Source organism: Squalius cephalus (assembly GCF_949319135.1).
Source record: "Squalius cephalus genome assembly, chromosome: 20".
In the NCBI taxonomy this organism is placed as follows: domain Eukaryota; kingdom Metazoa; phylum Chordata; class Actinopteri; order Cypriniformes; family Leuciscidae; genus Squalius; species Squalius cephalus.
The window spans coordinates 8,676,049-8,690,988 of NC_137141.1; the positions used below are offsets into that span (position 1 = coordinate 8,676,049).

The 14,940-nt window shown below is 37.5% G+C and overlaps 1 protein-coding gene across 1 annotated transcript in view; it reads right to left on the minus strand.

The window, feature by feature from the left end:
* The window catches only part of kcnk5a (potassium channel, subfamily K, member 5a), a 35,762-nt gene extending 21,650 nt beyond the window's left edge, over positions 1-14,112 (minus strand). Inside the window, exons 1-4 of the mRNA XM_079853453.1 lie at positions 13,685-14,112; positions 1,786-1,897; positions 1,234-1,400; positions 912-1,080 (exon numbers count right to left, since the gene is read on the minus strand). Coding sequence (XP_079709579.1) covers positions 912-1,080; positions 1,234-1,400; positions 1,786-1,897; positions 13,685-13,870 — 634 coding nt within the window. The 5' untranslated portion in view covers positions 13,871-14,112. The remainder of the gene's footprint in view (positions 1-911; positions 1,081-1,233; positions 1,401-1,785; positions 1,898-13,684) is intronic.
* Between the last annotated feature and the right edge of the window lie 828 nt (positions 14,113-14,940).

Below are 14,940 nucleotides of genomic sequence, written 5' to 3' on the forward strand. Positions count from 1 at the left end.
GAAGCTGGTACCCGGGCGTGGCAGGGGGGCTCAACAGCGCCCCCTTGGACACGGTCTGAAAACTTGGTCCATATATCAAACACGCTTGCATGAATTAATATGAAACTCGGTACACATATAGATCTCATCGGGCCGAACAACTTCCGCACTCCAAGTTATTAGCTCCGCCCAACAGGAAGTCGGCTATTATGGGTTGTTTGAAAAACGCATGCTGTGGAATTTAATGTACTCATCCTAGAGAATTCATCCAATCGCCTCCAAACTCGGTCAGTATGAAGTCAAGACATTGAGGATGATAAATTCCGGACGGATTTTTGATATCTTGAACGGTTTGGCCGTGGCGAGGAAACAATGGCGAGAAAAGAGAAACACGAAGTAATATAACTTCTGCATACGTTAACTGATCTTGATGAAACTTCAGCAGTGTGTTCGTGGTAAGAGGCCGATCAGATGGATGTAACTATTGTGAGTCAAAGTTATAGCGCCACCAACTGGCATATACATATATATATATATATATAAAAATATAGCTGCGAGCAGCGATGGAGGGCCCAAGCCGGTGACACCGCCACCCCGGTGGCTTTAGTGTAACTAAAGGCACCAGGGTGGCGGTGCCACCGGCTTGGGCCCGCAATCGCTGCTCGCAGCTATATTTTATTTATAGTTCGGTTTCGGATATTTCACGTCATGTTCGAATGCATATTCGAATATCGAATAAAAAGTTACAGCCCTAATACATACATAACTGGATCTCACTACAGCAAGGGGTTCTTAACCCTTGCTACCATGTTTCTAGATAGATAGATAGATAGATAGATAGATAGAGCCAACTTAACTATTAACTAGAGCCAACTATTAATTTTCTCAAGTGATCTATGATAACAAGCAGTTTTAACAACAAAGACACCCACCTGCTACAAGATCACCGAAACCAATAGTTGTCAAAGTGACAAAAGAAAAATACAAGCCCTCGATATAGGTCCAGCCTTCTTGAGACATGAATACAAATGGAGGAATCAGCAAATGGACCAGCACACCCCATAACAGAAAGACAGCTGTGCAGGTGAACTGCGTTTTCCGCTTTGAGAAGCCAAAAAACAAAACAAAAAAAAACACAAAAATAGATTTTCAAAATGCAGTTAGAAGTTCTCATAGCTATTTTTGTTATAGTTTATATTTATTATAGTGATAATCATTTTTACAATACAATGCCTGTGTGTGTTTGCTCCTTACCAATGTTACTCCTTTCTTAGTAAGATATTGCCCAAGGTGTTTAGCTCTTCCACCAAAAAACTTTCCAAGTTCACTGATCCAGGTGAAACACAGTGGCACTCCAAAAAGACCATAAAATATACAGAAAACCCTCCCTGGAGGCGTTTTTGGCGCAATATTTCCATAACCTGCAGAAATAAAAAAAAAATTTGGTGAAAATGGATAGCAGTTTATAGTAAATGGCATTCATCTAATTTTTTGATGTTCAATTTACACAGTCTGAAAACGTTTTATTTTTGAGTATTAAGCAAAAAAAAAAAAAAAAAAAAAAAAAAAAAAACGAAACTGTACTACTGTACCCTTGTTTGTAAGGATAGAGGGATATGCCTGAATGGCTCTGAATTATGGGAAATAATAATAATAATAACAACAACTTATTATTATAAATTATTTTTGTGAGTTAATGACGGTAGCATAAATGAATTCACCCGCATTTTGTATTATTATTATTTTTTTCTAAAAATAAAAATCAATGTTTCCTTAAATGCTTGCTTAAATTGTCCAAATCCTTACCTATAGTTGTGATAACTGTAGCTGCAAAGATGACGGCATTGGGCCAGTTCCAGTTGTTGAAGGCTTTGTCCCCTGTGATGGTGACGCCTTGTCCTGCAGCATCAGACACCACCTATTTAAAAATGAAACAAACTGATGAAAACAGCCACACATTCAATTTGAACACAGTATGACATCAAGAGAGGTTATTTTCTAGGGAAGCATGTGGATATGTTTTGTCTGAGACCAGAGCTTACATCCTCTCATGCAAATGATATTATCAGCAGCCCCCTGAGAATGCTGATGAGCCTGCCATCTCTAGGACATGAGTGGGCCATACCTCAAATATATGTTTCTCGACGATGGATCTGAGCTCAGATCAGGCAAAGAAATCAAAGCGGTATAGTGAACAAGGCTTAATACATCCCTTAATCACAGATAAAATAATCTGTTGAGTGCAATTATTATACAGAAAAATGCTCACTTAAACAAGAGTTCTCTCTCTCTCCTCTGAGACCTCTCATGTAAAATTAGAGAATAAACATTTATACAGCTTTGATCTGACAACTTAGTAGGTTTGCTCGTTGCATGTCCTTGTTTGTTCTTAGCAATAACAAGACATGCTTCTGCTGCCACACAGATAGATAAGATCCTCTAGCAATGTGTCAGAAAAATTCTTATTCACAGTATTTCAAACAAGCCTGCTGTGTTTTTAAATGTGGGTGACATTTCTGGCAGTACCTCAGTCCTCATTTGAATATCTCTGTAGAATGTGCTATATCTTACACCAGATGTAAGCGGTGCGACATGATGCATCAAAAGCCAATAGAGCCCATTATAACTAGCGATTTTGTCTACACTGGATGAACTGTAGACAATAAACTGATGCCCCGTTTGCTACTGAACAAATGCTTTTTTAAAAGTTAGCTTTTTTTCCAGTGCAGACAGCCTCAAGCTGCCATGCTCGAAGCTTTTAAATATATAAAAACTGTATGCAGTCGAGGGGGGCACATTAACTTGATTCACAAATGTGTCTAGAAAAGCATTAATCTCTTCCAACATTTACAGTGAGGGATCATTTTGTGAGAGCTCTTGAGTTCATAATATCAACACTAGACAGAGAATCTCCCTGTAAACACGAATCAATGTCATGTAGAGATGTGGTCTCATCTGACAATGCTACATCCATGCCACTCTTTTCATCACATAATTTGTTGCAGATCAACTCCAACTGCTCCTTTTCCACCACACCCTTTCCACTAAAACCACCAGGTGGATTACCACTTGGCCTTGGTACAGAGTGCGTTCAAACATCCAGTGTTTCATCAATAACTCAATATTCCTAAAGCCAGAAACTGCAATTGTTGTTTTCCCCTCATTTTCCCCTCATCTAATTGAATATTCACAGATGAAGATACACAGACTTCTGACATTTTTACCTCAGGAGAAGGCACAAGTTTAGATATAGTGCCAATCTCGAATCCTAAAAGCAATGCCTTCAACTCACTCTTTATGCAGGCAAGCGTGCAGTTTATGACCAACATCAAAGCATTCAAAACACATCAAGCTACCTGTTGTTGCGTAAATCATGTATGTTTTTAGAGCCGGGTGAGAGATCACCCAGGTCACCCAAGAGAGATCACTTTGAAAGAACTAGCAATATTTCCACAACAAGGCCACATTCAATCAACTAATTGACAAAATGCTGCGCTTTCAAAAAGACCACGACAGCCTTGATCATGTGAGAGGCAGATCAAATATTTTCATGGCCTATCACCTCCCCTGTCAAACAAGCACATTCTCCACTGTTATCAGCAGGTACACAGCTAAAGCCACTGCGCAAGGACAATGTCTCTGCCTCCACACCCAACTCGCCAACACCAGCCAACAGAAACCAAAAATCAACACTTAAATCATGCAGGGTAAAGATGAAATGGAAAACAAAAGTATACATTGTTTCTACTGAAAAATGTCATTGAGCTTTTCAGTTGAAAAAGTATTTTATTAATCGCAGGCCGGCGCTGACAAGTTCCTGTTCACAATAACGTTTCTGTGTGTGTCTGTGCTGTATGTGTGTGCATTTGTATGGGAGAGTGGGAGAAAGAGAGTGTGCTTTCAATAGAATTATAAAAGGTAATATAGTTGGAAAAACTATTGTTGCTCTTGACTGACGGTTGTTGTGCTGTGTGTTAGATGGTGATTTTGGTGATCTCTGGAAGCCACTTTTTATACAGTTTGCTCTATGTGAAAACATCAGAGTCCCATGGATCCTATCTGTATACATTCTTAATTATTTGAGAAGCCGTATAGGGGGTGAGTGCCTTTTTTTGTAGGCCAAAAGGCCATCACTTTTTCTCATGTTTATTGGTTAGATAAGGAGATAGGGTATGTCATTGTATGTTTTGTTTCTTTTATTTGATTTGTAGGGAAGTAATTTTTTTGTGGGAAAGTCAGTTTCTGTTTGTTTATTGTTTTGGCATTAGCTCACCCCAGAAGATTTTGCTTCCAAACTTTTTCTGTTGCTGTGTCTTTTTTTTTTTTTTAACAAGAAATTGTTTTGTTAAAATCAAAAGAATATCACAATGAAAACGAAATTTTTGTAAATATTGTTTTGTCATTTATGTTACACCCTGACCTAAACCAGGGACCATAACAGTTTTCAAAGGTGAAGCATGCTCAGTGACACTGTAAATCCCATGGCCAGAATTTTGTGTTCATGTGGAACATTAGAGAATCGCTAACTGGTCCGGAATACGTCACTTTGTAAATAAATCATGCAATCAGTAGACCTACACTGAATTCAAGCCTACAGAATTCCACAGAAAGCACAGCAGAATTTCCGACCTTTCCGACCCAACGAGTTGTCCCCGTTGCATATATTTCATTCAATTCAGCAGATTTTCTTCCAAAATCAGCACAAAACAATGCATAGATTCCATGTGGGCCTATCACATGTTGTGCTGTCCTTCATTTTGAACAGATGACTTACGATGTTACGAGCTAGCCTGAGTATAAAGCATGAAATGCTATTCTAATGTGCTGAACAATTTATTTAAATTAGGAAGGGAGTTCACACAAGCCCCTAGCTAAACATTCAGGTCATTTGAAAGTAAACGATAATCCATGGTTAAATCTGCATTAAATAACATGAAGGAAAATAATATTTGGATCTTTGCCTTTTACATCATGCAAGGTGTTAAAAGTATTTACGCTCTAACACAGTGGTTCCCAAACTTTTTTCCAGGAGACCCCCATTTTCACATTCAAAATCCTTAACGACCCTCAAAGACACAAAAATCTGTTAAGTTTTTATTAAAAATTCAACAACAGCAGAAACACTAAAATAATACTATTAACAACTACGGCCGGATTTGACTTACAACAATTATCTACAAACATGTACTACATGTTCAAATAAAGTATTGACCAAAATGGTTTTATAAAAATGATAAACCTAATATTCCAGCCTGGGACACCCATTGAATTCAGGTGTTCCAATCACTTCCATGGCCACAGTTGTATAAAATCAAGCACCTAGGCATGCAGACTGCTTCTACAAACATTTGTGAAAGAATGGGTCGCTCTGAGGAGCTCAGTGAATTCAAGCGTGGTACCGTGATATTGGAAGTCCATTCGTGAAATTTACTCACTACTAAATATTCCACGGTCAAATGTTAGTGGTATAACAACAAAGTGGAAGCAATTGGGAATAGCAGCAACTTGGCCACGAAGTGGTAGGCCACGTAAAACCACAGAGTGGGGTCAGTGCATGCTGAGGCGCAAGTTGCCAACTTTCTGCAGAGTCAATAGCTACAGACCTCCAAACTTCGTGTGGCCTTCAGATTAGCTCAAGAACAGTGCATAGAGAGCTTCATGGAATGAGTTTCCATGGCCAAGCAGCTGCATCCAAGCCTTAAATCACCAAGTGCAATGCAAAGCGTGGGATGCAGTGGTGTAAAGGTGGTTTCTAGGTGGTTTCTAGTGGACTCTAGAGCAGTGGAGACGAGTTCTCTGGAGTGACGAATCACGCTTCTCTGTCTGACAATCCGATGGACGAGTCTGGGTTTGGCGTTTGCCAGGAGAACGGTACTTGCCTGATTGCATTGTGCCAAGTGTAAAGTTTGGTGGAGGGGGCATTATGGTGTGGGGTTGTTTTTCAGGGGTTGGGCTTGGCCCCGTAGTTCCAGTGAAAGGAACTCTTAATGCTTCAGCATACCAAGACATTTTGGACAATTTCATGCTCCCAACTTTGTGGGAACAGTTTGGGGATGGCCCCCTCCTGTTCCAACATGACTGCGCACCAGTGCACAAAGCAAGGTCCATAAAGACATGGATGAGCGAGTTTGGTGAGGAGGAACTTGACTGGCCTGCACAGAGTCCTGACCTCAACCCGATAGAAAACCTTTGGGATGAATTACAGCAGACACTGCAAGCCAGGCCTTCTCGTCCAATATCAGTGCCTGACCTCACAAATGCGCTTCTGGTCAAAAATTCCCATAAACGCACTCCTAAACCTTGTGGAAAGCCTTCCCAGAAGAGTTAAAGCTGTTATAGCTGCAAAGGATGGGCCAACTCCATATTAAACCCTACAGATTAAGAATGGGATGTCAAAGTTCATATGCATCTAAAAGACGTCCCAAAACTTTTTGCAATATAGTATATCACCTAGAAAGCGCACAAAGACTGCTCGCTTTATAATCACTAAAAAGCTGTCACCTCAATTCATTGCAATCTCATAATGTTCCGCTATAATCAATGAAGCTGACTGCACAATGAATCTTACATAGTACATACCCTACATAATCCCTACATAATTTCTACACTTTGTTAGAAGTTAACATAACAGGACAAAAACCCTGGCGACATAAAACTTACTATGTAAAAAATATTGCCTTGACTCTTAACCCATGTATTGTTAATTTCCTCTTAAGTGACCTCAACGTCCAGGTTAGCAGTAGCATGAGCCATCAGGCAAGTGTTATTTAAATAAACTCCTGATAAACTTTCCAATGACTCTTTTTATGAGTACAGAACCTATTTGTACTACTGTAGTAGTTTGGTACCATTCTGGGCATTATTAGTGGGGTAAATTACGAGATAGATCCTTGGATCCATTAGCGCCTGCACTAAGCCATTCGGCTGATATCTTGAAATAAGCTCTAGCTTTAATGATGTTCGACCAAGGGAAAAAAGGCTTCTGGGGGGTGTTTGGCCCGGGGTCATGGTGCAAAGGACCCTAGGTTGATTTTACTCTGAACCATCCCTTTAATGTTTTGAATGTGAAAAGATTCTTGTGGGGAAAAGGAGGGCAACCTCTTCTTTTTGATTATTGTTTCAGATATAAGCCTCAAGATGTTTGTCTGAAATGTGTAACCTCCTGGAGAAAGACGATCTGGTCGTTTGAAGGACGAGAAGGAAGTAGAACCAGTGGAGCCAGGGGATTTTCTCAAGAAAAATAACAGAATACAGAGATTTCCAGACCTGCAAGATCCAGAACTCCAGGCCTAAAAGACCTAGAAACCCTGAGACCCACCATGGGATGGATGGAACTTATGAATAGACACAGACTCGGACAACACCAGTGACTGCTTCTTCTAGAAGGACTTACGGTCCAAGTGGAAAAGAATGGACAATGAGAAGAGAAACAAGAGGAGATTTCAGAGGCTATGGACAGCAGTCTTTCCACATAGAGGGAAAACAAGTGGATAAAGGATGTCCACATGACAAAATGAAAAACCACACACACACACATTATATTGTCTATTGATTGTCAAAAACAATCAAAACCAAACAATATGCTAACATCACTGATACACATTGTGAGAGCCCAACAAGGCCTTGAAGAAAGACAAGATTTTTTGCAAAACAAATTCATGACGGAGACTAAATATGGCCTGTTCTGGTTTAATTTGGAATGTAACTTAAAACGGCTGTATGTGTAGGCCTATGTATCTTTCTTATTATTTGCCAATGCATTATGTTATGTGTTCTGTTTAAACGTCGAATTGCAGATAACTTAATGATCACTTTAGGACACTCCTACTGGCTGTTATGGTTCTTGAATGTCTTCTCACCCACACCCAAGAAAATGTTTGTATATCATATTGCCAAATTTTAGAAGAGTCTCTTTGACAATTCTACCCAACTGGATGGAGCTGTAAGCAGTGTGCATGAGGTGTCGACCCAAAGACGGTAAGATTCTCCAGTGGCCAGAGGGGACAACCTAAGCCAGGGCTGTACCACCACTGGGCACCTGCCCGATAGAGAAGGGAGGTGTAATCTGTGAGAAGGGAGTGAATGTGATGCTTTTTTTGGGTCAAGAGCATCAGAGAGGGGACTGTAAGAAATTGTAGTCTGCCTCAACCCAAATTCCACTACAAAATATATTTTAGAATGAGCTCATCCCCAAAATGGCTTAATTATCAGAGATGAAAGAAAGTCAAGTTATATTGTTTCTTCACCATTTGGGTTGATCACATCCTAAACAAATGGAAGTCAATTGTAAAATGGGACTGGGTGTGGGACACAGAGAACCTTCTCAGACAATGGGGTGTCACAACTTCATTAACATACAGACCACAGCTGTTGCAACAAGAGCAACTTCATTTACATTAAGAACAGGATAAAAGGTTTAAGGTTTGACACCGGTAAACCCAAGTTGCTTTGTGTACCTTGCCACTGCTATTCTGTAATAAACTTCATCTTCATCGAGATCTACATAATTTTTTCTTACAGGTCCAACAATTTAACAGGTCATGAACTTGCCAGAAGTGGCACTGGCCTCGTGCTACAATGGATGCTTCAATACCATAAAGCATCATCACGAATTATAAACAATATGGATGTACTGACTACTTATAAAACCTAAGCATTTTTACGTATTTACAGCTATAGAACTAAAATATTTTCAAATCCTTTATATTGGTAGTTCCCAACCTGGGGTCCGCAACACAATTAGGGAGGCATCAGATTTTGCAAGGGGTAGGAACTTATATGTTTTGTTCTTAAAAATGGATGCAAAAAAACCCCCTTTACATTAAAAGTTTCTAGGAATGCTCCAAACGATCGATCAGAGGTATAATAAATATTAAAAGCTCAGCTCAGTGGTTGCGGCAGTATCTCAGTCTCAAAAGGGTAGAGTAAAATAATTACAGTTTATCTAATTCAAACTACTATATTAAAATTCTGAGTCCGACCAATTGACACTAACAGCAGCTGCTGATGATTCAGCAGACATGTGCTGCTCTCTTTCCACTCTCTGCACTCCGTACTTACACGAAAACGTGTACTTCTCATTAAAGCTCCAGGTGAAGGGCTGCAAGATACTACAAAAATACAACCTCTAATAAATAGTGATCCCAGTTATTGTGCTTTGGGTGGGAAATAGTGTTCTCAAAACAAGCCCCAAGTATTTTGTGTACGTCTTTTTTTCAGAAATCTGCCATGTCCCACAAAAAACAGAATAAACATTTTTGATAAGTAAAGGTTAAACAGTTACAGAAATTGTATTCATTTAGACCATTAAGTCTAGTATGCGCTGTTGGGGGTCATTTGCGACCTCAAATGACATTTGCTGAAATAAAAAATAAATAAATTGGAATGATGACATACTGTAGCAGAAAAAGTGAAGCAGATGTGCTGAATGAAAATGCACTTTCACCCTCTGACAGCAGAAATGCAGCCGTTACCCTGGTGACCCCATAAACAAAACAGCTGTGCTACTTTCTGTTTCTGCACAGTATTAAATGTTTTAAACAGTTATTCAGATTTTTGTATTCACAATGGTGTTCATCACAGCACTAAACTCTTAAATACTTACGAGGTAGACTTACTAGGTAGACTGGGTAAACCCAGCTCGATCTGCCAATCTATCTCGATTTGATTTCGCCCTGCAGCTCAGGCTGGAAACCTGTACATTCTTCTCTCCTGCTTCCGTTACAAATTTGCTGGGACCAATCATAAACTGGCTTATCCAACTGGCGTGCTATTGGCGGGTTTAATCCAATCCAATTCCTTTTAACCTCTCGACGATGCTCAATGGCTTCTTTAGTTTAGCAAACAAATCGCTCGAGTGGGTGTAAATACCACTCACTTTCATGTTTTTTTTTGCACAACCTGCAAAAATTGCTCGATGCCATTGCTGCTTCTGCAAACCGCTGATCAAATCTCCGAACCAACACGTTTGTTGACACGTTTCCTGCCTGGAGTTTTCGCTGCAAAGTACATCACCTGGATTGTTGGTCTGATTGGTTGAAGGACTATCCAATTGCGTACAAGTCATTTGATCTATATAGAGCAGACTCCCCAGACTAGCTTAATGTTCAATATTAAAAGATTGAGATTGGTCTGGTGATAGCCAGACTACCTACTAGGCTTTTTATTTACAAAATTAAACATTTCCACATTTTAACTATAACATGCCCTAAATATTGAGTGAAAATTTTCTGATTTTTATTATTGTTTGGGAACACTTTACTCTAAGGCTCCATTAGTTAACATTAACTAACAATAAAAATACTTCAAATGCATTTATTATTATTATTTATTAATGTTTCAACATTTAATAATATATTATTCAAATCAAAATCTGAGCTAACACAAACTAACAATGATCAGTTGTATTTAACCAACGTTAACAAACAACAACGTCTGTAACAAATGTAGATATTGCTTTTTGTTAATGTTGATGCATTAAATAACAATAACTAATGAGACCTTATTGTAAAGTGATAACTATTCTTAAAGTGAAACCTTTTTTTACTATATACATTTTTAGTGTATTACTTTATTGTATTTAAATGTTCAGTTCTTTTTTTGTTATGAGAAAACAGTTATTAATCCTGTTGTAATATCAACACTTTTTTTGCAACTTATTTTAATATCCTAATACTGTATACAGTGATAAAATCTTCAGCAATTACATGAAATTTGATACCATCACGTCTATCTACAGCCATCTAGTGGCTGTAGTTGAAATTTCATGTTATTTTAATTTTTAAATTGTTTTCCAGTAGATGGCAGTAATTTCCCACTAAACCATGGCATATTGTCCATGTTTTCTCTACGAATGAAAGTTAGAAATGTGGATCTTTTGTGAAGTGAATTTTGCACAAGTTGTTTTATAAAAACCTATTATAAAATACTTTTAGTTTATTTATATAATTTCAAAAAAATATATAATAAATCCCCGCAAAAACTGCACAAACGTAGAGTAAAAACATTATAAAGTGAGTGATATTACACTTGTTTAAAACATTTTTTTTTTACTGGCACCAGAAGTCATACGGAACAGAATGATGTTATAATATCAAATAAACCAAATAACCCAACTGCTTAAAATAAATGTAAATGAAAACAACCTCATTGATCATAAATAGGCCTATAGAAGAATCAATTGATTAATTTGATGTATTAAATATTCATAGCTTAACTAAGAATTTGTAAACATTTTATATGTTGGTAAAGTTGTATGTAAATGATTTATGTTTTAGATGCTGTCAATACATTTGAGTGCTTATAGAAACTTAAGTAAATATATGTGGGATTGAACCACATTATAAGCAAAGTACATACTCAAAGTACATATAAGTACATACTTATGTAATCACAACACAGCCCTCTTCAATTACTAACTAAATTACTAACTATTTCTACCTAAAAAGAGTAGCACAGACTCCAACACTCAGTTAAACTTCTACTGCTTGTTTACAGATTGTTCTGTAGCGTTTATCATTTTCAAAATAAATTCCACACCATCAATTTCAAAACTTAATTCTGCTTTGGAAAATTGTTTTTGTGTGTCAGGAAATGATAACGAAAACAATAAATAGTTTTTGCTTACTCATCAGCTTGTGAAAGTACTTATCAGCTTATGCTGTAAATGATACACTCCTAGTTGTATAGAGCTTCGGTAAAATGGTCAAATATAGAACACTCAAGCATGCGACATTAATAAACGACTTTAAGACAAGATCAATTCCCCCTCTTGAACTTTTACTTAAGCAAATTAGCAAAAGCAGCACAGTTATGTTGCTCTAAATATCCTTAAACAGGTTATCAAGCTAATCTTTAACCAATTACTTTATTTTCTTTCCAATTAAATGTCTATGAAAAAACTCAAGACAACAGGCGGATTCACACCTACACAGCAATGTGAATTACATCTACAAAATGAATATACATGCATTCATCATGCCAACCTCTTTATCAACCTGAACATCTTGTAATGATTGAGGAGGGAAAGTTCACAGCTTCAAATGGATGGATCTTTCCGCATATATGAACAGGCTTTTCCAGAGGTGATCTTAATCAAATATAACATTCTCACTTCTGCAACGCTGCATTTTCATTGCACACTTGGCTTACAGATTCATAAAAGGATGACAGTACAGTCAAGAATGCTGTTAACCCCGAGGGCAGATGAAACATAATTATTTAGCAAACAGGTATTTTACAGATGGACAATTTCAGTGTTATGAATTATTACACAGTTCTAAGGTAATGGCTGAGACTATACACTTTATAGAAAATGTGAATTTAAAAGCACAACTCATTAACAACAAAACCTATAAAGAATAAAAATATTAAAAGAAAAGAAAAGCCAAAACCTGACCTTTTTCTATGGTAAGTTTGACATTTGCATGGGATTGCCAAGATTTCATATTAGTGCCAGTTATAACTCCCTCATTTTCTTCCCTGGATTTATTTAGACTTTGATCTTCATTTAACAAATCATAAAACCAGAGAAAGTTTCCTTATGGTTCTTTATGTTAAAAAACGTCAAATGCTTTAAACCAGTGCGACTCAGCATACACCACAAATTATACTCATCCTTCTCAAATGCAGCAATATGTCCCCCAATTGTCTACTTCTTTCAATAAATGGTTCAAACATGAGGCTTGTTGCTTCTAAAATTATAAAACCACAAACAACTACTATGAAAACCGAAATATGAAACAGGCTAATGTAGGAATTCAGTAAGACTATAATCATGTCTGGTACTTCGTAAAAACTATGTGGCTTATTTAATATTCATTGTTGTGAGTTATACATTTAGAATGTGCTGCTGCTGTAAACACACTGGTTGTGTTTTAGAGTAATTTGGCAGACAGCTGCCTGAGCTGACAGACAGCCCAAAATGTCCTACAAGACACAGTGAATGCTCCTCTCACTGAAAGTCTTTCACCCTACTCTGTCCCTCATGATTTGAAAGAAAAGAGGACAAAGAGAACTGAAAGTGAATGTGACCACAGCTTGGATAGGGTCATTCCCACTGGGGGCAACATATACCCAATCCACTCAAATGTCAGTTCCTTTGGGGGATGGGGCAGGAAAACATACAACTTGTTTCTACATGTCTTTTTTTTTTCAGTCCTAAAATATTTTAATTCAGGTTGACATTTAAAATCAGTTCTTATTGCCACTAGTCCAATGATTTTATTACCATAGTCATCAAACATTAACAATCACAAAAATGGTAAGGATGGCTCTGTTCCCTAAACAGTAGCCTATGCAACATTGATGTTTCTCAAAAGCCCATGAGAGCTTCCTCAGTTATATTAAATGCAAAATATTTTGTTTTCACATTACTATAAGGCAAGTGGATATTTGTAGAAGACACATTTTTTGATAGATTATATAAATCTAATTGGTTAAAAGAGCAGGTGCAATAAACAGTTGAGCATAGAACTACCCAATGCACACTACCCATATGTGTACACTTTACGCATACATTTCTTCCTCCATACTACTATACCTCATGCTTTACAGATTTCTCACAGAAGGCTACAACCAGAGTTAAATTTATTAATACAATTGGAATGCATTTAGCTTTCTGTTTCCTACGTTCCAACGTGACGAGTTACAACAAGTAATTTTGCACATTTGTTAGAATTAACGTAACTCAAACTGGTACACCTACCTCTAGAATGTAGTCCAGGTTAGCCTTTGTCAGACACGGGAACTGTTTCAATATTTTCTCCTTTTCGGCTTTATACGCTTTCACTGCAATCTCCCAGTTCGGTTCTTCGATGACTTGGAATATTGCTGCCCCAATGGACAAATAGAAAATGATAGCTGAAGTCAAAAGGGGACCCTTATCCACCATAATTGAATGAACTCAAGTTAGGTGGAGTGACTTAAAAAAAATTACATAAACAGCGCCCACATTCTTCAAATTAAACAATTTAGTGCGAGCTCAAACTCGTCCTTGCAGATTCCTTAATGAAGAGAAAAGGTTCGTTTCGGAGTGAAGTCGCCGGGAGAGTTTGCGGTCCACGTGCGCCGCTCGCACAGCTAATGTAGAACTCTGATGAAACTCTTAGTTCAACACACCATGACAAAAGGAAGTTGGCCAAGATCCACCCACTATACGCTAGTCCTCCCCCTCTTTCATCACATTTACAACATTTAACTTTGTTGCAATTTCACATTTTCTTATTAATGTATTTATTAATGTATTATACATTTCTACACATTTCTATCATATGTAAATAATAAATGAATGGTAAATAAATAAATAAATTAATGGTAAATCTTAAGGATTTAATAAAAATGAATGAATGACTCTATACTTTTATTAAACAAACAAGTATGTAAATGAAGATACATATTTATGAAGATGGTAATACATTAAACTTATCGTAATTTGCACCTTGATAGCACGCAAATATTTCTGCGTGTTATCGCTCGTGTCAGCCTCTGATTTTACGCTATACAGACTTAAAGCTGCAGTCCGTAACTTTTGTGTTAAAAATGATCCAAAATAATAATAATAATAATAAAAAAAACATAACCAGCCAGTGTTCAAAACTATCTGCTTGCCTTAGCTCGATTTAAATAGGTTAGCTTTTAATAATGCTTTTAATTCCAGTGGTACTGGTGGATTTCCATGGGAAATTCGAGCATGTCTTTGCGTCATTACGTCACATCTGTACACATAAAGAAGGAGTCCTGGCTAGTAGGCTATATTGCGTGTGAGGATGCTGGAGGTGGAGATTTATAACCTTTTCTCACAGCACTTGAAATAATTAAACTTATAGCGGATCCAGAATGTTTCAAACGACAATCACCAGTGACAACTGGAGATTCACCAGTTGTAAAACCCAAAAGACTTCGGACTTCGAAGTGGCTAGAGAAAACAAGTAATAAAAACTCAGTGAGTGTTTTAGCGCAATT